This window comes from Garra rufa, chromosome 16 (assembly GCF_049309525.1).
Source record: "Garra rufa chromosome 16, GarRuf1.0, whole genome shotgun sequence".
Taxonomy (NCBI): domain Eukaryota; kingdom Metazoa; phylum Chordata; class Actinopteri; order Cypriniformes; family Cyprinidae; genus Garra; species Garra rufa.
This window is the reverse complement of record NC_133376.1, coordinates 29,530,956-29,552,794: the sequence shown is the minus strand read 5'-3', so window position 1 is coordinate 29,552,794 and position 21,839 is coordinate 29,530,956. Positions and strand designations below refer to the sequence as shown.

General features: G+C 36.1%; 1 protein-coding gene across 5 annotated transcripts in view; it reads left to right on the top strand.

Moving 5' to 3' along the window:
* The window catches only part of LOC141287931 (teneurin-3), a 137,221-nt gene that overhangs the window by 63,608 nt on the left and 51,774 nt on the right, over positions 1 to 21,839 (top strand). For 4 of the 5 annotated variants that reach the window (XM_073820037.1, XM_073820036.1, XM_073820035.1 and 1 more), the window contains 6 exons: positions 10,487 to 10,725; positions 11,826 to 11,945; positions 15,350 to 15,564; positions 16,366 to 16,573; positions 17,269 to 17,370; positions 18,868 to 19,062. In XM_073820037.1, the coding sequence (XP_073676138.1) occupies positions 10,487 to 10,725; positions 11,826 to 11,945; positions 15,350 to 15,564; positions 16,366 to 16,573; positions 17,269 to 17,370; positions 18,868 to 19,062 (1,079 nt within the window). Of the gene's footprint in view, positions 1 to 10,486; positions 10,726 to 11,825; positions 11,946 to 15,349; positions 15,565 to 16,365; positions 16,574 to 17,268; positions 17,371 to 18,867; positions 19,063 to 21,839 lie in introns of those variants that run through there. The other variant, XM_073820038.1, reaches the window with a different exon arrangement.

The following is a 21,839-nucleotide window of genomic DNA, read 5'->3' as shown; positions in this document are numbered from 1 at the left end:
GCTCTGTAGAGTAAACTGTTTGTTTTTATAGTTGTTACCTAATACCTATAGTTGGTACTAATTTTTAAAATACTTTTTCAAATCATATCTTTTAAGTCATAATTTAAATGATCAAAAAATTAAAGAGATATACGAAGGCAATGTTATACAAATGCAATCAACATCAGACAAGCATTTGTGTGTGTGTGTGTGTGTGTGTATGTGTCTAATTTGGCAATCAGTTAAATCAGTTAAAGTGCATTGTGGGTAAAAGACTGAACTATACTTTATAGCAGGGATCACCAAACTCGGTCCTGGAGGGCCGGTGTCCTGCAGAGTTTAGCTCCAACTTGCCTCAACACACCTGCCTGGAAGTTTCAAGGTCCTTCTCAAAAAATTAGCATATTGTGATAAAGTTCATTATTTTCTGTAATGTACTGATAAACATTAGACTTTCATATATTTTAGATTCATTACACACATTTGAAAGTAGTTCTAGCCTTTTATTGTTTTAATATTGATGATTTTGGCATACAGCTCATGAAAACCCAAAATTCCTATCTCAAAAAATTAGCATATTTCATCCGACCAATAAAAGAAAAGTGTTTTTAATACAAAAAAAGGTCAACCTTCAAATAATTATGTTCAGTTATGCACTCAATACTTGGTCGGGAATCCTTTTGCAGAAATGACTGCTTCAATGCGGCGTGGCATGGAGGCAATCAGCCTGTGGCACTGCTGAGGTGTTATGGAGGTCCAGGATGCTTCGATAGCAGCCTTAAGCTCATCCAGAGTGTTGGGTCTTGCGTCTCTCAACTTTCTCTTCACAATATCCCACAGATTCTCTATGGGGTTCAGGTCAGGAGAGTTGGCAGGCCAATTGAGCACAGTAATACCATGGTCAGTAAACCATTTACCAGTGGTTTTGGCACTGTGAGCAGGTGCCAGGTCATGCTGAAAAATGAAATCTTCATCTCCATAAAGCTTTTCAGCAGATGGAAGCATGAAGTGCTCAAATCTCCTGATAGCTAGCTGCATTGACCCTGCCCTTGATAAAACACAGTGGACCAACACCAGCAGCTGACATGGCACCCCAGACCGTCACTGACTGTGGGTACTTGACACTGGACTTCAGGCATTTTGGCATTTCCCTCTCCCCAGTCTTCCTCCAGACTCTGGCACCTTGATTTCTGAATGACGTGCAAAATTTGCTTTCATCCGAAAAAAGTACTTTGGACCACTGTGTTTTATCAAGGGCAGGGTCAATGCAGCTAGCTATCAGGAGATTTTGGAGCACTTCATGCTTCCATTTGCTGAAAAGCTTTATGGAGATGAAGATTTCATTTTTCAGCACGACCTGGCACCTGCTCACAGTGCCAAAACCACTGGTAAATGGTTTACTGACCATGGTATTACTGTGCTCAATTGGCCTGCCAACTCTCCTGACCTGAACCCCATAGAGAATCTGTGGGATATTGTGAAGAGAAAGTTGAGAGACGCAAGACCCAACACTCTGGATGAGCTTAAGGCCGCTATCGAAACATCCTGGGCCTCCATAACACCTCAGCAGTGCCACAGGCTGATTGCCTCCATGCCACGCCGCATTGAAGCAGTCATTTCTGCAAAAGGATTCCCGACCAAGTATTGAGTGCATAACTGAACATAATTATTTGAAGGTTGACTTTTTTTTGTATTAAAAACACTTTTCTTTTATTGGTCGGATGAAATATGCTAATTTTTTGAGATAGGAATTTTGGGTTTTCATGAGCTGTATGCCAAAATCATCAATATTAAAACAATAAAAGGCTAGAACTACTTTCAAATGTGTGTAATGAATCTAAAATAGATGAAAGTCTAATATTTATCAGTACATTACAGAAAATAATGAACTTTATCACAATATGCTAATTTTTTTAGAAGGACCTGTACATATTAAGACCTTGTTTAGCTGGTTCAGGTGTGTTTGATTAGGGTTGGAGCTACACTCTGTAGGACACCGGCCCTCCAGAACCGAGTGTGGTGACCCCTGCTGTATAGGGAAATTCACTATATAGAGGATTTTGACAACACTACAAAATGGCTAACACCAGATATAGCACAATATATAAGGGATTGGGACACATCTTGTCACTTATACAATCTTTTGAACATTGTGTATCGTAAATCTCTGTGTTGTGTATAAATATTAAAATTCCACTTATGTAACTAAAAATAATAAGTTAGATTTGTGTCAAAAATCATACTCCATATAGTCATTCATTTTCCACTGAGTTCCCATCAGTTATTTATCACTACAATTTTTGAGCAAATATTGTAGTAAAACCTACCAAGACTAGCCTTTATATAATGCACCTTGCTGTCACTACAGATATCTTGAAGTGTACTACTCAAGCTGAGAGCTGCCTACCCAGCATCCACCTGACAGGATGAATTTATGTATGCATGACATGAGTACCATATCAAGCATGAATAAATGCACATCATGTTAGTCTCACCCTCTTCAGATATGTATATATACATCATTTGCGTCCTAAAAGCATTTGTATACACCCATTTGTTCTTATTATAATGATATAAAAATGTGTAACAGTGCACAATCTCTTAACCTGTTTACTGTTTAATTACAAGACAGCATTTTTGAATCAAACATTAAACAAGTCTTCATAAAAGGATATCTTCCTTTACAAAATTCAGCCTTTGTTCATAACAGACTCACAGAGTAAATAGTAATGTACTGCATCATAGATTTTCCACACCCATATGCAGATTTCTAAACACTACAATCAGCATTTTCACTTCAAAAGGCTGAAGGGAAGGGTCCCGGTAGACTGGGTCCTGCAGAGGCCGAATATGAATGCAAAAGCATTGGAAACAGACTTAATTAACCAAAACAGAAGTCACCATGCGCAAGCCAACATTTCTATTATGTATACAAGCAATTTTATGCAAACACATATAATTAAATGGCCAAGTAGTGGATCCAGAACACAAAGAAAAACATTGTTCCTCATAAAATAATATTAGCCGTTAAATCTAAATCAATCAGTTCATGAAATTCATTTGGCCTATATTTAGACTAAGTGAATGAAAGATCAAAAAGAATATGCTTATTTATAGCTTGAAGTCATAAGAAATCTTCCTTGATCTTTTGAAATAAGAAGACTTTTGTATTGTGACTTTTGTACTGTCGGTTTCAGATCTGAAAACTTCACAGTCCGAAAAGATCTTACTGAAACTATGGTGCAAAAATGGCTCACTTGAAAATAATTGGACATCATTTTTGACATCAGAAACCCAAAAACATCAAAACATGATTGTCCACTTTTACTTATCAGATGCCTATACAGTGTTACACACACACACACACACACACACACACACACACACACACACACACACACACACACACACACACACACACACACACACACACGCACACACACACACACACACATGTTGGGTTTACATGTTTTATGGGGACATTCCATAGGCGTAATGGTTTTTATACTGTACAAACCGTACTTTCTATCACCCTACACCTACCCTACACCTAAACCTAGCCCTCACAGGAGATTGTGCACACTTTTACTTCCTCAAAAAAACTCATTGTGCATGATTTATAAGCCTGTTTCCTCATGGGGACCTGAGAAATGTCCCCACAAGGTCAAAATCTACTGGTATTCCTATCCTTGTGGGGACATTTGGTCCCCACAACGTGATGAATACCAGGCACACACACACACACACACACACACACACACACACACACACACACACACACACACACACACACACACACACACACACACACACACACACACACACAAACACAAACACATATAGTGTATATATTAGAGAAACAGCAAGAGACAGAGAGGCTGGAAAATGGAAATGAACTTTTTTTTTTTTTTAACAGCATGCAGAAGTTAAATTCTTGCTGGATGATATATTGCGCATAATGCCATAATGGCACAGTTTATATAACCCTGCATTTGCTGCATGTACCCCAAGGAGTCTGAGCTGCCACCCACTCAAAAGGTTAAACAAGACGAATAACAGATTTAAACTGTTCACAGTATCGTTCCACAACAAAAAACATATGTGCCATTAAATGTCTATCTCTAGATTGTGACTCAATGTGCTGAAAAATACCCACTAGATGGCCATTTTGTCCGAAAACAGTTTTCAGCCAAAATAGAAAACAAAAAAAAAGCAGTATGCATTTAAAATAATTCAGGTTTTATTGATTCTCACACACTCACACTACAGTTGAAGTCAAAAGTTTACATACACCTTGCAGAATCTCCAAAATGTTGAGGGATCATAAAAAATGCATGCTATTTTTTATTTAGTGCTGACCTGAATAAATTGTAAAAAGACCCTGTTTAAAATTTTACATACACTTGATTCTTAATACTGTGTTGTTACCTGAATGATCCACAGCATTTTTGTTTTTTGTTGTTGTTGTTGTTGTTGTTGTTGTTGTTGTTGTTGTTTGTTTATAGTGATAGTTGTTCATTAGTCCCTTGTTTGTCCTGAGCAGTTAAACTGTCCACTGTTCTTCAGAAAATTCCTTAAGGTCCCACTAATTCTTTGGTTTTTCAGCATTTTTGTGTATTTGAACCCTTTCCAATAATGACTGTATGATTTTGAGATCCAGGACAACTGAGGCATTTTTTATCTTTATTTTGTCTTCTGGGAAACGTGTAAGTTTCTGTAGCTTCTGAAGGGCAGTACTAAATGAAAAAAAAAAAGATATTTGCGCAAAATAAGAAAAATGTACACATCTCCATTCTCCATTTTCACCCCCGGCTCTTAATGCATGTTTTTTCCTTCTGAAGCATCAGTGCCTGTTTGAGCCTTCCGTAATAGTTGCATATGAGTCAGTTGTGAAAAGATGGATCTCAAAATCATACAATCATTGTTGGAAAGGGTTCAAATAAACAAAAAAGCTGAAAAACCAAAGAATTTGTGGGGCCTAAAGGAATTTTCTGAAGAACAGTGGGCAGTTTAACTGCTCAGGACAAACAAGGGACTAATGAACAACTATCACTAACAAACAACAACAACAACAAAATGCTGTGGATCATTCAGGTAACAACACAGTATTAAGAATCAAGTGTATGTAAACTTTTAAACGGGGTCAACTATTATTGTGGATTATATGTAAACATCTTTTATGTGAAATATCTTATTCAGGTCTGTTCTAAAAAGAAATAACATGCATTTTGTATAACCCCACTTATTTTGGTCAAATAATTAACATTTTGCAGATCTTTTGACTTCTATGGCACCTTAAGAAAGAACAAGCTTAATACTGACCTGTGCAGCTAAAATATCGTTCTAACAACCATAAAGCAATTTCAAACACAATTTTATATTGCTGTATGCACCCCGGTATCTATTCACTATTGCTTCCTCGCATAAAATGATTTCAATGTGTGTGGGCTAGAATTCACTAAATTAATCAATTAAATTATAACCTAGTATGAACAAAGTAGCCGTATGTGTGTGTGTGTGTGTGTGTGGAGCATATATAGAGGAATAGGATGTCATTATAAAAATAAGTGTGGAGTGGATCATCTTGAATGAATGAATCAAATTTAATTTCAGTCTACAATCAGCATAGCCTGCAATTTAGTGTGGCTTTTCTTTCCCTGGTATTTCAACATGATGTCCGTGTGTGTTTTTTTTTTCTTTAGGGCTTTTCATTAACTTCCGAAAAAAAAGTGGAATTTCTACTAAATGTAAAACAGCTCTGTTTTTCATCAGTACATGCAGGAATATATGTAGAACAGAAAGGATTGTAATTGTTAAGATTTCGTAAACCATTTCAAACTAATAAATTGGTCTTTTTTATGCTTTTTTCATGAAATGCCATTTAACAAAATTCCACACTGCGTTCGCACTGCACACGTTCGTTACTAACAGAAGTGTTGGCAATGCAGCACGTCAGGTTTTTGATCTTTTGCGGGCCACAGCTGTTGTGCTCCATTGTGGAGAGAAAGAAAAAACAACAACAAAAAGAAAGAAAACAAAAGGCTCTGGTGAGAATGTACTGCTTATGGATATGAGAAAAGAAGATGTTTTGTAATCACATCAAGTGAAGAATCTTTGTTGTGTGTCTAGATCTAGGCAGAGAACACAGGCTTCTGCTGTTATTAATGATCCCAGTAGAATTCCTCTACTACCTCTCTCTCTCTTTCTCGGCGCAGTACGCCAATCCATCACCATCTCCTTTTCTCACTACTCTACCTTTCTCAGTGCGTTATCTTGAAAACTTTCCACTCCGCTGTCTGTCACAAAGACTCTGATCTTTACATGTCAACAGAAAGGGACTGTCCTAAAATGGCAGTGGCGCAGAAACCTCCAGGGAGCGTCTTAAAATACCGCCACTCTGCCGAGTGCTAGAAAGGCACCTGCTGCTCCGAGACCCCTACTGAGGTGGCAGATGCTTCCGCCTCAAAGAGGATGCTTGAATCCTGGTTGGAGTTGAGAGGATACGTGCAAGTCCTCCTTGTTTTTCAGAGTTTTTTTCCCCCTCTCATTTAACGTAAGTCTCATGTGCACATTTGTCGGAAAGAGGCCTTTTCACATATAGACTCAATCGTTTTAACTCTTTAAGTCAACAAGCAGTCCTTTGAAAAGCCCAGTCTTTTCTTAAGCCTAGATCAGATTATGCCAGGACGGACTTTTATTCTTTTGTTTGCAATTTCTCTTTCAACCTCCAAATCCGGCTTTTTTCTTCCGTAGGGCCTCTTCTTTCCCACCGCGGCATTCCAAGCGTCAACCCAATGACAAGGAAAGGTGCGACGCTAGGAGAGAATCACATTGTACCAAAGGAAAAAAAAACTCTTCGGGGTGAAGTTACTTCTTAGTCGTCCTAATGCGAACAACATTCTCACACCCTGCAAAAAGGGGCGATGAGGATTAGCTTAGTCATTTTCTCTGCCTGGCGTCACACTCCTGCTAATCAATTATGGATTGTTTGGCCTCAAAACGGCACACTGTCAGTGTATTTGTTAATCGTTTGTGAAGGCTTTTAAATGTGCCTCATTCAGTGCGCAGTGGCCCGGAACCTATCCGAGCCCTTGTGAAAAATGCGTGTGTGCCTGTGTGTTTAGAGTTGTGGCACCAGCTCATAACCATGCAGATTATAAAGTAGACGTTTTACAATGGAGTCCTTCTGAATGAAAAGCGGGCATCTTAAGCCAGGCCCGTATTGAAATTTCCACAAAAGAACAAACGTCTGAGTGCTGCTCGACTGTCGAAATTTGAGCTTTGAAAGAGTAATGCTGTTAGCAGCTGGTGAGTTTGAAATGTTTCCTCATCTGAAATGTACAGGATTGTATGTCGAAGGTGGAATCAAGTACCTTTCTTCATCTTCACATTAAAAATGAATAGCATGTTTGACACAAATTGTAAAATAATAATGAGATGAAGACTAGTCTAATAATAACTGTTAGATGTTGAGTTGACATAACCAGTTGTGTCTTTTTGTATAACGCTTTCCAAAAAAAAAAAAAAAAAGTGAGTGAAATATGAACAACTCGACTATTGCTAAAAATTATTAGATTTCCTCCTTAAAATGAACCCGAAATAGGTTGGAAATTAACGTTTATTAATTTGTTTAAATAAATGAACGCGTATTAATAATAAAATAAAAACATTTTTTAATTCCTCTTAATAAATTTTCGCCTTTTAATTATTGCTGATGCCTCTAGTAATTATGTGTCTGATTTTTTATTTATTTATTATTTTTTATTTTTTATAAGCTAGCTGTATAATAATTTAGTTTTATAAATAAAACTACCCAGAAGGTTGGGTTAAACATTTAACCGAACCGTTGGGTCAAAGCAACCCAGTTGCTGGATTTGTCCATTTTTCACCCAGCATTTTTTAGAGTGTAAAAATAAATAAATAAATATATTCAAATATGTAAGTATAGCTAAACAGTATGTATATGTGACCCTGGACCACAAAACCAGTCTTAGGTAGCACGGTTATATTTGTAGCAATGGCCCAAAATACATTGTATGGGTCAAAATGGTCGATTCTTCTTTTATGCCAAAAATCATTAGGATATTAAGTAAAGATCATGTTCCATGAATATACTTTGACAATTTTTAACCATAAATATATCAAAACTTAATTTTTGATTAGCAATATGCATTGCTTAGAACTTAATTTGGACAAATTTAAAAACAATTTTCTCAATATTTAGATTTTTTTGCACCCTCAGATTCCAGATTTTCAAATATTTGTACCTCAACCAATTATTGTCCTATCCTAACAAATCATTAATGGAAAGCTTATTTATTCAGCATTTAGATGATGTATAAATCTTAATTTCATAAAAGTGACCCTTATGACTGGTTTTGTGGTCCGTGGTCACATATATTCTGAACAATAAAAGCTATTATAACATAGGTAACATAAAAAAATTAAATAATATTTACGTTTGAACAACTGGAAAAAAGACAAGCAAGCAATTCAGTCCAACGTGTAAAGGCAGCATTCTAGTCAAAAAATAAATTCAATAAAAAAAATATATATACTCAAAGAAAATAATGAAACTTAATTAGCTTGACCCTCAGCCAAAATGATTTGCCTAGGAGCAAATAATAGATTGTACATAATTGTTTTTGTGAGCTCAAAACATGTTCTGTTTTGTTTTGTTTTTTCCCCCTTCTAATCACATTTAAATGAGACAGTAAACTTAAATGAAAAATAAAACGGCCCTACATCCACAGCTATGAGGAGGACCGACGGCACACCAGCCGTAAAATGCCTCCAGGACACAAAACTGTACACAGCAGCCACGCAGCAGGCAGTAAGAGAGAGAGCTTACAGCAAACTGGCAGTGTAACAGCCAGCCACAGTAAACGGGAACTACCAACAACACATGGAAATTAGCTGGAAATGAATCTGAGAATGTCTGCTTTATTGATGTGTGTAGTATGAATTAGAGTAGAAAACTACTGTCTTGAAGCAGAATTACAGCCAGGAAAACAAACAAGTGAAAAATCCTGAGATTATTTTAAGGTTTTGTTTTTAGAAAATGTTAAAGTAGAAGATCCTGAGCTTCTGTATTCTGTATCCAAGCCAAACATACTATGCTTAATTTTATACAATGTGTTTTATATACAATACATATATGCATGTATGTAGTGAGCGTGCTTGTGTTTATATTACATTAATAGGCACACTATTAATATAGAACTGAATTGTCTAGTTTAAAGAAAGTGATATTTTAATAAGATTTTTATATGCACTAAATTAAACATATTGAGGCAGTACAAAAATTGGAACTGTTTTTGAAAGAAAGCATTTATATGATCAAAATGCACTTAAAAACATATAATATTATATATTTTTATATCTATTTTAGTATATTTAAAATGTAATTCATGTGGTGCAAACCTGAATTTTCAGCATCATTACTACGGTCTTCAGTGTCACATGATGCTATCAATTTTGACAACTCTTGTGCTGCTTTTTGTTTTAAAAGTCTTGTGAAAATGTGAATATTGTAGGAAGCATATCAGTAAGTTACACTGTAAAAAACTATTTGTTGAGTCAACTTAAAAAAATAAGTTACCAGGCTGCCTTCAAATTTTAAGTTTAGTCAACTCAAAAAAGTTTAGTCAACTTGAAATGTTAAGTTGTACTAAGTGACAACTTAGATATTTGAGTGGATTCAACTTCAAATTTTAGGGCAGCAGGGTAACAAATTATTTTAAGTTGACTCAACAAATTGTGTTTTTTTTTGTTTTTTACAGTGTATTCAGCAAGGGATTCATCAGACTGTAAAGTTTGTCAGTTTTTATGAGCTCAAAACTTTTTCTTTTCATCATTTTGTGGTTTGTGTTTTAAATCAGCAAACTTAACATTAACAACTCAGGTAAAAAATGATTTCTTTTGCTGTGGCGTTAAAAAAATTTGGCAGCGGTGGAGCACCGCTGATGAAAAGCAGAACACAAAACACTACCATCAGATGCTGATGCATACACACATCATTACGGGTTATGTTTGTCATCATAAAATCTAGAGTTCAGTTAACCGCAGTTCACTTTGACTTGACTTTGTGTGGTTCTTTCCATCATAGCCCATCGTTAGAGACATTCATTTCGTACAAGTACAGGCACCGATCCAATGACAGCCCTCTAAATCAATGAAGCTATTAGGATTTTAATGGCAGCTTATTAAATTACAGCTTTTGTTACATACAAAAACCTTGTATTACAACAGAGAAATAGCTATAAAACCATAACTGCAGTTTCCATGGTGATTAAAAGAATGATACACTAACGAAATGGCTTTTACTTTAAAATTCTCAATAGGTCAGGCTTTTTAATAACTTTTAAATCAGACACTGCTACTTCTTCTACTACTTACCCTTTTTACCTGAGGTTTTGTTCACAGCTCGCTCTGAAAAGTTTTCAGCAAGGTTATTGTTTTTATATTTCATCATCTCCCTTTATCTATCTTATCTCCCTTTCCCTAGGCACTTCCTGCTTAAGACTGGAACAGGTACCACGTCTCTCTTCACAACTCCAAATCCCGGTTATACAATGGCGACCGGGGCTGTCTATTCTCCGCCAGCTCGTCCATTAACCCGCAACACGCTATCAAGAGGTGCATTCAAATTTAACAAGTCGCCAAAACGGTGTTCGTGGAAATGCACCGCTCTCAGTGCCGTAGGCGTCGCCGCCTTGCTGTCAATTCTGCTCTGCTACTGTATAGGTAACTCTCTCTCTGTGTGTGTGTGTGTGTGTGTGTGTGCATGCCCTTATGTGACCATGAGGTACTCAGGTGCGAGCTGTTTTATCCAGCCTGCCCCCATAAGAGATAGCGAAATAGCTCATCAGGTGGAGTTTTTCCTTTCTCAGCCATCATCTGTGGCCAAAACACCTGGTGCTCTGCTCTGAATAGTCGCCCTATCTCTAGGAAGTCATACACACAGATAAACTGAAAAAAAAAAAAGACATCAGTTTAGTGATTAATAACTGAAGCGCAGCAGAAGCTGCATGATCTTATAGTCCACAGCAATCTATATTTACTCCGTTAGCCCACGGAAACATTACAACCTCCATTTCTCCGATTTTTTTTACATTGTTTTCCCACTGTGAGTTATTTGCCGCAGTCGGAGGCTCCTCCTCCCCTGCTGAAGGCCTGTTAGAAACATTCATCCCTCCAAAGATCAAACCGAGAGGAAGAGAGGTGTGTGAAGCGCAGCCTCCTCAGCAAGCTCCCTCGCTGTGAACTTTGAAGGAGACTTTTCCCAAGCTGTTTTCACACAGATCGAGCGGTTAAAAAAAAACAACTAGAAAGTGTTTGCCTAAGATTTAACAGCCTTGCATGAAGAAGAGAATGTTGGGGGGGAAAGAGGAGAGACAGCGAGGGGAAAGAGAGAATGGGAGAAACTCCTGTATTATATAACGCTGACAAGTTTTGATCTCCGGGCTTTTGATTTTGGCTTTTTTCTTTTTAATCACTGGAATCTAATTCCATTTTCTCTGCAATAAATGTCTTCTGTGAAAAGCTAAAGACTAATCTTGAGGATATTCAAAACAGTTTGCGTCAAGGCCCCATGCAGCGATAATTCAAAGAACATGCTTTCAAATAGCAAAAAAAGACATTGCGCACTATTTAAAGCAGATTCTAATGAGGGAGAGGTTTTCTTTTTTATATGCGTCCAACATATGCGCAAAAGCGACTGCGAATCACCTTCCACTGTGGCTTTCAACAGCTTTTAAACTATATCCTTTTGCAAATGAGAATGTCGTGTGACATGATATGTGCTTGCTGTTCCGTTTCATGATCTTAATTGCCTTCTCTCGCAGCCATGCATGTACTTGGCCTGAACTGGAAACTGAAGGATGTGGATAATCACGCCTTTGAGAATGGACGAGCCAAGCCAGTGACGTTTCCGACCAACACTGTGACTGCTATTTCTGCAGATGGTAACATTTCAAGGCCGAAATCGTTGACCTTTCAGTCACAAAGGACTGCATTTACACATCCCTATGAGATATTTTAGATATGTCATATTGAACAGATTGCAATTATTTCTTTTCAAGCTGCAAGCAGTTTCTTTCAGTATAAAGCCTTGTATGCAAAATACAGTCAGTTAATAAATATAGGAATAAGGTAGCAAATGTTAGATACAGTTGTGGTCAAAAGTTTACATACACCTTGCAGAAATGTTAATTATTTTTCCAAAATAAGAGGGGTCATGCAAAATGCATGTTATTTTTTAATTTAGTTCTGACCTGAAAGATATTTCACATAAAATTTTACATACACTTGATTCTTAATACTGTTTTGTAACCTGAATGATGCACACCTGATTTTTGTTTGTTTGTTTGTTTGTATAGTGATAGTTGTTTATGAGTCCCTTGTTTGTCCTGAACAGTTAAACTGCCTGCTGTTATTCAGAAAAATCCTTCAGGTCCCACAAATTCTGTTTTTGTGTATTTGAACCCTTTCCAACATGACTGTATGATTTTGAGATCTATCTTTTCACACTGAGGACAACTGAGGGACTCATATGCAACTATTACAAAAGGTTTTTTTGCTTCAGAAGAAAAAAACACTGCATTAAGAGTCAGGGGTTTTTGAATTTGAAGATCAGGGTAAATTTAACTTATTTTTGTCTTCTGGGAAACATGTAAGTATCTTTTGTAGCTTCTGAAGGGCAGTACTAAATGAAAAAAAAAAGATACTTAGGCAAAATAAGAAAAATGTACACTTTTTCATTATGTTCAAAAGTTTTCACCCCCAGCTCTTAACGCATTGTTTTTCTTCTGAAGCATCAGTGAGCATTTGAACCTTCTGTAATAGTTGCATAGGAGTCCCTCAGTTGTCCTCAGCATGAAAAGATGGATCTCAATTTCATACAGTCATTGTTGAAAAGAGTTCAAATACACAAAAATGATGAAACACCAAAGAATTTGTGGGACCTGAAGTATATTTCTGGAGAACAGAAAGCAGTTTAACTTTTCAGGACAAATAAGGAACTCATGAACAACTATCACTACATAAAAAATTAGACATGGATCATTCAGGTATCAACACAGTATTAAGAATCAAGTGTATGTAAACTTTTGAATGGGGTCATTTTTATAAATTCAACTATTATTTTCTCTTGTGGACTATATTTAAATATATTTCATGTGAAATATCTTATTCATGTCAGTACTAAATAAAAAATAACATGCATTTTGTGTGATCCCTCTTATTTTGGTAAAATAATTCACATTTTGCAGATTCAGCAAGGTGTATGTAAACTTTTGACCTTAACTGTATGATGTCACACAACGAGAAAGATAGTCACATTGTGAGATTACAAGAAACTGTGTTGCAATTGAGAGATACTGTATAAAGCCGTATTGTGAGATATTTTCTCAATCCAGTCAATTCCCAATGGAAAAAAATAAGGGAAAAGGGTTGTGAATGTTGTTTCTTGTTGACTCTAAAGCACTACAGAGAAACAATAGTGATAGTATCTTTCACTGAAGAGTGGCAGTCTCCAAAGAATAGCACCCACTGTGCTAGGTTTGTCCTAATTACCATGTTTAGAAAGCATCAGTTTGAAGCCAGTCAATAAAAGACGGTTTCCTCACTCTGAATGCGGACCTGCCATGCTATATTGTGTTCTTTTAATTGACTTATTGCCTCTTTCTGAAGTGCGATATAAAGCTGTTTGCCTGTGTTGTATAAACTCTGTCAACTGTCATCTGAATGATAGCCTTTGGAGAGTATGAAAGAGCATGGCAAATGCCTACTGCAAGTTTTAGGGTAATGTTTGACATTTAGAGGCTCTCATCAGGAAAATGGTTGACGAGGCCGTTTATCTCTGAGCATGTAGAGAGAGATATTAAAAATTCTTGTAATTTAAATTTCTTTTGGAATTTTAGACTTGAAAAAAGACCAGACACTTAGTTTTATCCAACTGTTGGCCCATCCGACCAGTCTCAAATGAAACTGTCTTGGCTGGATTGATGGGAATTAGAATTTGACTGCTACAGTACAGTGAATAAACTTTGGATGAACAAATAATAAATAAAACATGAAATATGCATGAATGCCCAACAATAAAGAACCTTACTTAATTTCTAACTGCACATTGAAAACTGATAAGTATGGAAGCCCGTTTCCGCCATTGAATAAAAAAATAAAAAGGTAATTACGACTTTTTATCTCACAATTTTTGACTTTTTTTTTTCTTGTAATTGCAATTGCATCATATAAACTTTTCTGAAATGAGATATAAAGTCAGAATTGGTAGATATAACATCAGATATATACTTGCAATCCTAACTTTTTTTCTCGTAATTACGACTTTGTCTCGCAATTCTGACTTTTTTTTCTCGCAATTGCGAGTTTTTATCTCACAATTATGACTTTTTTCTCAGAATTGTGAGTTTATATTAAGTTATATATATTGCGAGTTATAAAGTCCAGTTCTGAGGGGAAAAAAATAACTGATATGTTTACAGAATTGCAAATTTATATCTTACAATTCTGACTTCATTCTCATTTAGTTTATATCATGCGAATCTGACTTTATAACTCCCAATTATGAGAAAAAATATCAGAATTGTGAATTTGTATTACACAATTCTAAGAAAAAAGGTAAGAATTGTGAGATAACAAGTCGCAATAACTTTTTTTTATTCAGTGGTGGAAATGGGCTTCCATAGATAAGTGAGCTGTGAATAAACTTCATATATTACAACAATAAAATTGTGACAGATATCTGGGCTTGTGGATTCAGTATAATATTAATCATTAAAGCAAACATATAGAAAAGCCAGTAATGTGTCCATGCTGAACAGAAGTATTTATGTAACTCTAATCCAAATATGTGACCCTGGACCACAAAACCAGTCGTAAGTAGCACAGATATATTTGTAGCAATAGCCAACAATACATTGAATGGGTTAAAATTATTTTTTCTTTTATATCAAACATCATTAGGATATTAAGTAAAGAACATGTCCATGAAGATATTTTGTAAATGTCCTACCATAAATATATCAAAATGTAATTTTTTATTAGTAATATGCATTGCTAAGAACTTTATTTCATCAGCTTTAATGGCGATTTTCTCAATATTTAGATACTATGCACCCTCAGATTCTAGATTTTCAAATAGTTGTATCTCGGCTAAATATTGTCCTATCCTAACAACCCATACATCAATGGAAAGCGTATTTATTCATCCGTTTCACAATCTCTCAAATCTCAAATTTAGAAAATTTACCCTTATGACTGGTTTTGTGGTCCAGGGTCACATATGGGATAAAATGCCGAATGAGATACTAATTTATTTAATATTGTTTTAATATGTGTCTTTTCACAGGAAAGGTAGGAGTGATGCTGCAGTATAACTCCACATTAGACACAGGGCAGGTGGAGTTGGGTCATCAGGTAGCACATGCCGTTCCACCAGGAGTTTTCTGGAGGTCCAGACTTCTCATAGAACAGCCCCACTTTCTCAAGTTTAATATTTCCATTCAGAAAAACGCCCTTATTGGAGTCTATGGGAGGAGAGGACTTCCTCCCTCGCACACCCAGGTAATACAATATCAGAGTCTTGTAGTTTAATAGTCTAAAATAAGTCATAAGTGGGTAAATTAGTTAATTAGGTTACTTAAAAAGCAGGTCAGTGGACTTTTTTAATCTTCCGAAATGAATGAATTGGCTTCGATATTTTGTGTTTGTTAAACCACAGATAAAATGGTTGTCTGCCAAGTATCTAATACTCTTGTTGACAGAAGCTATTCAATATAAAAAAAAAGAGTTGGAGGAATCAGACGTCCAAGGTTATTCACCAGAAAGAACAAATCCTCCTTTAATCATAACTAAAACAAAACAAACTGCTCCAACAGAAAGACATCTTCTCTCTGTCTCAGTGATTGGCTGGGTGTTTAACACTCACAGCTGTCAATAAAAGCCGCATCTTTCGTAAGCGCTGAGGAAAACTGTCCAACTTTTTGTAGATGTTCAATCAATGTGTCCCCAAAGCCATCACTATAAACTAAAGCAAGCTTATTGAGTGCTGCTTCCAATTTGCCATGTCTTCTTATTGCTTTTAGTAGCGGACCAGTAGGAAATCAATTGGAGAAACTTTAATTTAGAGTCTTCAGTTAGTAGATCTATTTATTTTAATCTTCTGCTCGGAGTACGGGAAGTTCTAGTGAATAACACACTCTGTGATGCAGAATGAATGAAAAACAGGCATCTTTTTTTCCTTTGTGTTGTGTAAGATTTCTTGGGATGATATTTTGGTACCAAACGTCAGAAATGTCATGGTGTCTGGATATTACATACAAAACAGCTGAATAATAGCGGTCCATGTAATTATGTTTGTATCAGTATGACTTTGTGGAGCTTCTGGATGGCAGTAGGCTCATTTCAAGAGAGCGTGTTCAGTTGGATCCGGAGCTCAGGGACCGACTGGAGAATCCTGTCAGCGTTCAGCAGGCAGGCTTTATTCAGTACCTGCACACCGGTGTGTGGCATCTGGCCTTTTACAATGATGGCCGCACTGTAGAGCCTGTCTCATACAGCACCATAGTACTAGGTAAGCTATCACATGTAATACAACCATAATTGAGTACGCATTTATCTCTGTTTATACACCACAGAATGCAGCTGGTTATTTTGTGTTTCCTGCTTATTTATGCATCAAAGCTGAAAATGTAATTCCATACCCAACATTATGTAATGTGACGCTTGACAGAGCAATTGGGCCATTGTAACAAGCTTTTATAGGTGCATTCAGATGGCCTTTTTATATTTCTGTCTTGCACCCAAGTGCCTGAGATAGCGCAGCAGTGATAATGAGGCGTGCAGAAGCATGCCCTGAGTTGTTGGCTAATCAATAAGTTTGATTCTGCCGCTATCTCCTTCTGTCAGGCCAGGGAATATGGAGGCCAAAAGACTACATTTCTAAGCCTTGAGCTGCTGAGCTGTTTGTTTTTATCTTCAAATATGATTTTTATGCACCCAAGAGAAGGATCTGCTTTTATTTACAGCAAAAAAAGGAAAGGAAAGTACATACCTTTTCAATTATTTACATATGTATTTATTAAGTTGGAATTCAGTATTATACAACGTCCGTAGAGACTCCTTATAATTCTTGATTTGAAAACACTCTAGTAGTGTTTACTTTATATACTATGCCTTGTTAGACCACAAATATGAAGCAGTGTAAAAATGCAGTTAATATGCCACAGATCAAATGTATAATTTTATTATCTGAACTTCTTTGTGCAGAGTCGGTGATGGAATGCCCACACAATTGCTATGGCAATGGAGAATGTGTCTCAGGCACATGTAATTGCTTCCCAGGATTCCTTGGGCCATATTGCTCGAGAGGTATGTGTGGTGCTCTAATGATATAGTTTTCACTGTCAGGATGAATTTCATGAAACCTGTGAATGAGGAAGCAAAGGTTTTTCTTTTTCTTTTTAAATCAACTGTAAATTCATGTCCCAGTCACACTTTCTCATATGAAAAAAAGTTATGTTTTTTAAGCATTTTACATGTATTCCAAAATAATACATCAAGGCAGTAACAATTTAAAAAATGTATAATTTTTAGTAGTTAACTTTTAACTATTTTTTTTTTTTTTTTTTTCGGATTCAGTCATCAGAGCTCGGCAAATATTGGTCACAGACACAAAGATTTACTTTAAATTGTGCATCAGATCATATTGTCATGCCATTTTAAGTCTTATTTTGATGTAACAAAATGGTTATATGTGACCCTGGACCAAAATCCTTCATACTGTAAGTGTCAATATTTTGAAATTGACATTTATACATCAGCTAAAAGCTGAAATTAAAGCTTTTCATTGATATATGGTTTGTTAGGATAGGACAATATTTGGCCGAGATACAGCTATTTGAAAATCTGGAATCTGAGGGTGCAGAAAAATCAAAATACTGAGAGTTTTGATATATTTACGGTAGTAAATTTACAAAATATCTTAATGGAACATGATCAGTTAATATCCTAATGATTTTTGACATAAAAGAAAAATCTATAATTTTGACCCATACAATGTATTTTTGGCTATTGCTACAAATATACCTGTGCTCATAGGTTCCGATCCCATGGGTGCTCAGGGGCTCGAGCACCCACGGAAATGATCGAGCACCCACGGAAAAACACAAGATATTCTCGGTTTATTTTAACCAATAAGAAGTGGATTGTAGCTTGTACGACTTCATTTTTATTTATTTGATGCAGGTTTTGGCATTATTTTAATGGCAATTGTCAAGAGTGCATTATTGTAATACGAGAGGGTGCCAGCACGAATCTGCAGGCTCTGTGCTTCCTCAGATGTGTACGCCCTCAAACTTTGTCCTGTGTATGCGCGAATAAGTGCTTATTGTAAACAGATATATATTAAATCATTTCATTTAGTAAACCGAAGCCCTTATAGAAAGAATGTGTGTTGGTTACTAAATAATGTATTTGCAGTATGTGCTTTTCACTTTGAAAGATAAATTTTGTGTAGTGAATTTATCAAATGCACCATCCCATGGAGTATACTCTAGAAAAAAAAAAAAAAACTGTATAATAAATTACTGAGTAATATGAATGAATTTTTTTTTAAAAATATTACATTGGGTTGCGCATTTGTATGATAACTTATCTCAGTTATTAGATAAGTTAGGTCTATTAAAACTCAAGGGGCTCAGGGAAGATGAGAGAGATGCAGACTCCTGCTAACTTTACCTGCTAGTGTCGGTGTTGGACAGTGTTTCTTTAGAAAAACAAATGATTTATGTACTTTTCAATATATACTTTGTAATATTGGCATTGTATTGCTTACCCTTCCAACATTAATTTATTTCATTGTGTTAGCGGCGTGTCCAGTGCTGTGCAGCGGCAACGGCCAGTACAACGGCGGGCGCTGCCAGTGCTACAGCGGATGGAAAGGGATTGAATGTGACGTGCCCAGTGGTCAGTGTGTGGATGCCCAGTGTGGAGGTCGTGGCCTGTGTGTTACAGGCTCCTGCATATGTAACCCTGGCTTCAAAGGTGACAACTGTGACCAAGGTAACTGGACAGATTTCAGTAGCTATGCAAAGAAAACACAACACATGTATCTCATTGTAGTGGAGGAGAGCACTTTTTCAACACCACCGAGCAGCTAATTACATGGATGAGTGTACTGACTTAAAGACTGGTTTTTGTTGTGATAAATTAGCCACACCATTTAGCAGCATCCACTGACTGAAATGGATTCCACATATGGGACTGAGATAAGGCAGACAGCCAAGAAAATACCCCTTACATGCACACAATTTTTTTTCCTGTCTTTTGATTCTTTCACTTCTGCTCTTTCTGGGTAAAACCAATTGAGCCTATTGATCCACATTCAATAGGCTTGGGAATGAACTCTTTAGATGTCTATGTTCGGGTCACTTGAACAATGTTATAATTGTCATTGAACTGAATGAGTAACTCACCTTGAGGTCAAGAAGAGATTGAAAGACCTAGAAGCCTGAAAAGAGAGGTTGCTTGCAATAGATTGTTTAAAAAGCAAACACAAGTACATTTTTTCTTATGCTTCAGTTTTACAAGTTGATTGCACAAAACAATCAACACCATTTGATAAAAATGCTTGACTTTAGAAGTAACCAAATTACAATTAATAGCATAGCGGCAGTGGCTACATTAACGTGATTGCCAGTAAAACCTATTAAGAGGTCTGACAATTGCACTTTGTTAGCTTTTCATTTATTGTTTTTTCTGTCTATGCAGTGTGGTCCAATGTTGTTTTAAACCCCACTAATTTTCAATACAGTGGCATGCGAAAGTTTGGGAACCCCTTGCAGAATCTGTGAAAATGTGAATAATTCTAACAAAATAAGAGAGATCATATACAAAATGTCCTTCAGAAAAATGCTCCAGGTCCTGCAGATTCTTTAGTTTTACATCATCTTTTGCATATTTGAAACCTTTCAAGCAGTGACTGTATGATTTTGAGATCCATCTTTTCACACTGAGGACAACTGAGTGACTCAAACACAACTATTAAAAAAGGTTCAAATTTTCACAGATGCTCCAGAAGGAAACACTATGCATTAAAAGCCAGGGGGTGAACATTTTTGAACTGCAGAAGATACTTGCATGTTTCCCGGGAGACAAATTAAGTACAATTTATAAAATATCTTCTTTAGTATTCAGAAAGATTTAAAATAACATGAGTCATTGACATAGAGTAAATGATGATCGGATTTTCAGACTCAGGCAGCAGTATTTGCAATTTGACACCTACAGTGACACACAGACAAGATAGCTGTGAAATGCCCCAAAATTGCAACCTCAAGAAGTAGGGCAGAATTAAATTAGTACCAGTCTCAACAAGAACTGTACATCATGCTTCCTCCTGCAGTAATTTATGGCCAGAGCACAAAATCTGGAGGACAGATAGATAGATCTCATGAATGTGCTGCATGATCATAGAATTGCATGAATATAAAAGCCATTTTACTGGATCAGACGTGTCCTAAGGTGCAGACATTGTTCCCCCATAATGTTTTTATATTCCATGATGGCAATACTTTAAATTCAAAAGCGGTTTCTTGAATAGCAACAAAGCTGAAATAGCATATCTAAGCATAATCTTAATACAGTAGGATGTTCTGGTGTGCAGTCTTGTAACTGTCAAAGTAATAGACTTTTCTTTTAAAAAATGGTTTGCTTGAGAAAAAAAAAAGTTAAGAAGGCATATGTTTTGACACCACAGTGACCTGAAAAGTATTTGAACACGCTATAGCTATATTTACAAATGTATTAGACACAATTATTTGAATAAGTTAAATATCAAAAGTAAAAATATACTTTAAATATACAAAGTTTGTGGTCAGTTTGATCTTTTTTAAAGGAATTAATCATTTTATTTAACAAGAATGCATTAAAGTGATTAAACATTGAAACAAAAACTAAAAAATCACAGTTATCCACAAAAGAAAAAAAAAATAGCAGCACAACTACTTTCAACATTAATAATAACAAATGTTTCTTGAACATCAAATCAGCATATTAGAATGATTTCTAAAGGATCTTGTGACACTGAAGATTGGATGTCTGGATGCTGAAAATTCAGCTTTGCATAACAGGAATGAATTATATTTTTAAATATATTAGAATAGAATAATATTTCACATTATTACGGGTTTTAATGTAGTTTTAATGAATGCAGCCTTGGTGAACAAAATATATATTTTAAAAAAATCCTACCAACCTTTGAGGGAAAATGATTTCATACAGCCACAAATCATTACTGCTCGACCTGTTGGTTAAAAGTCACTGCAAAAATGTGAAGGTAATTCTAAGAAAATGGTCTGAAAATAATGTTGCTTTCCACAGTGGACTGTGCAGACCCATTCTGTTCAGGTCAGGCTCCTGCCTCCATGGTTTTATTTTAAAATATTTCAAAATGTAATTTATTCCTGTGATATCAAAACTTTAGTGTCACACGATCCTTCAGAAATCATTCTAAAATGCTGATTTAGTGCTTAAAGGTCCACTGAAATGCTTTGAAACATGCAGGCTTATTCTATGTGTTGACGTTATTTCAACAGAAACAGGAAGACAGGGCAGGACATATCAAGCAGCCCTGCCCCCCTTTTTAACCAGCCAATAGCGTTTGGTTATATCACAGCTTGGGCCAGAGCCGCATTTGACAGCGTATAACAGCCACACTCTCATCCATATCACATTATCTATATATAAAATGGCATTCTGTGTAGAATTAAAATGTGTCCGATGCTTTTGAGGTCTGTGCCGACTCGTGCATATGATCCATCATATGCACAACATCATGT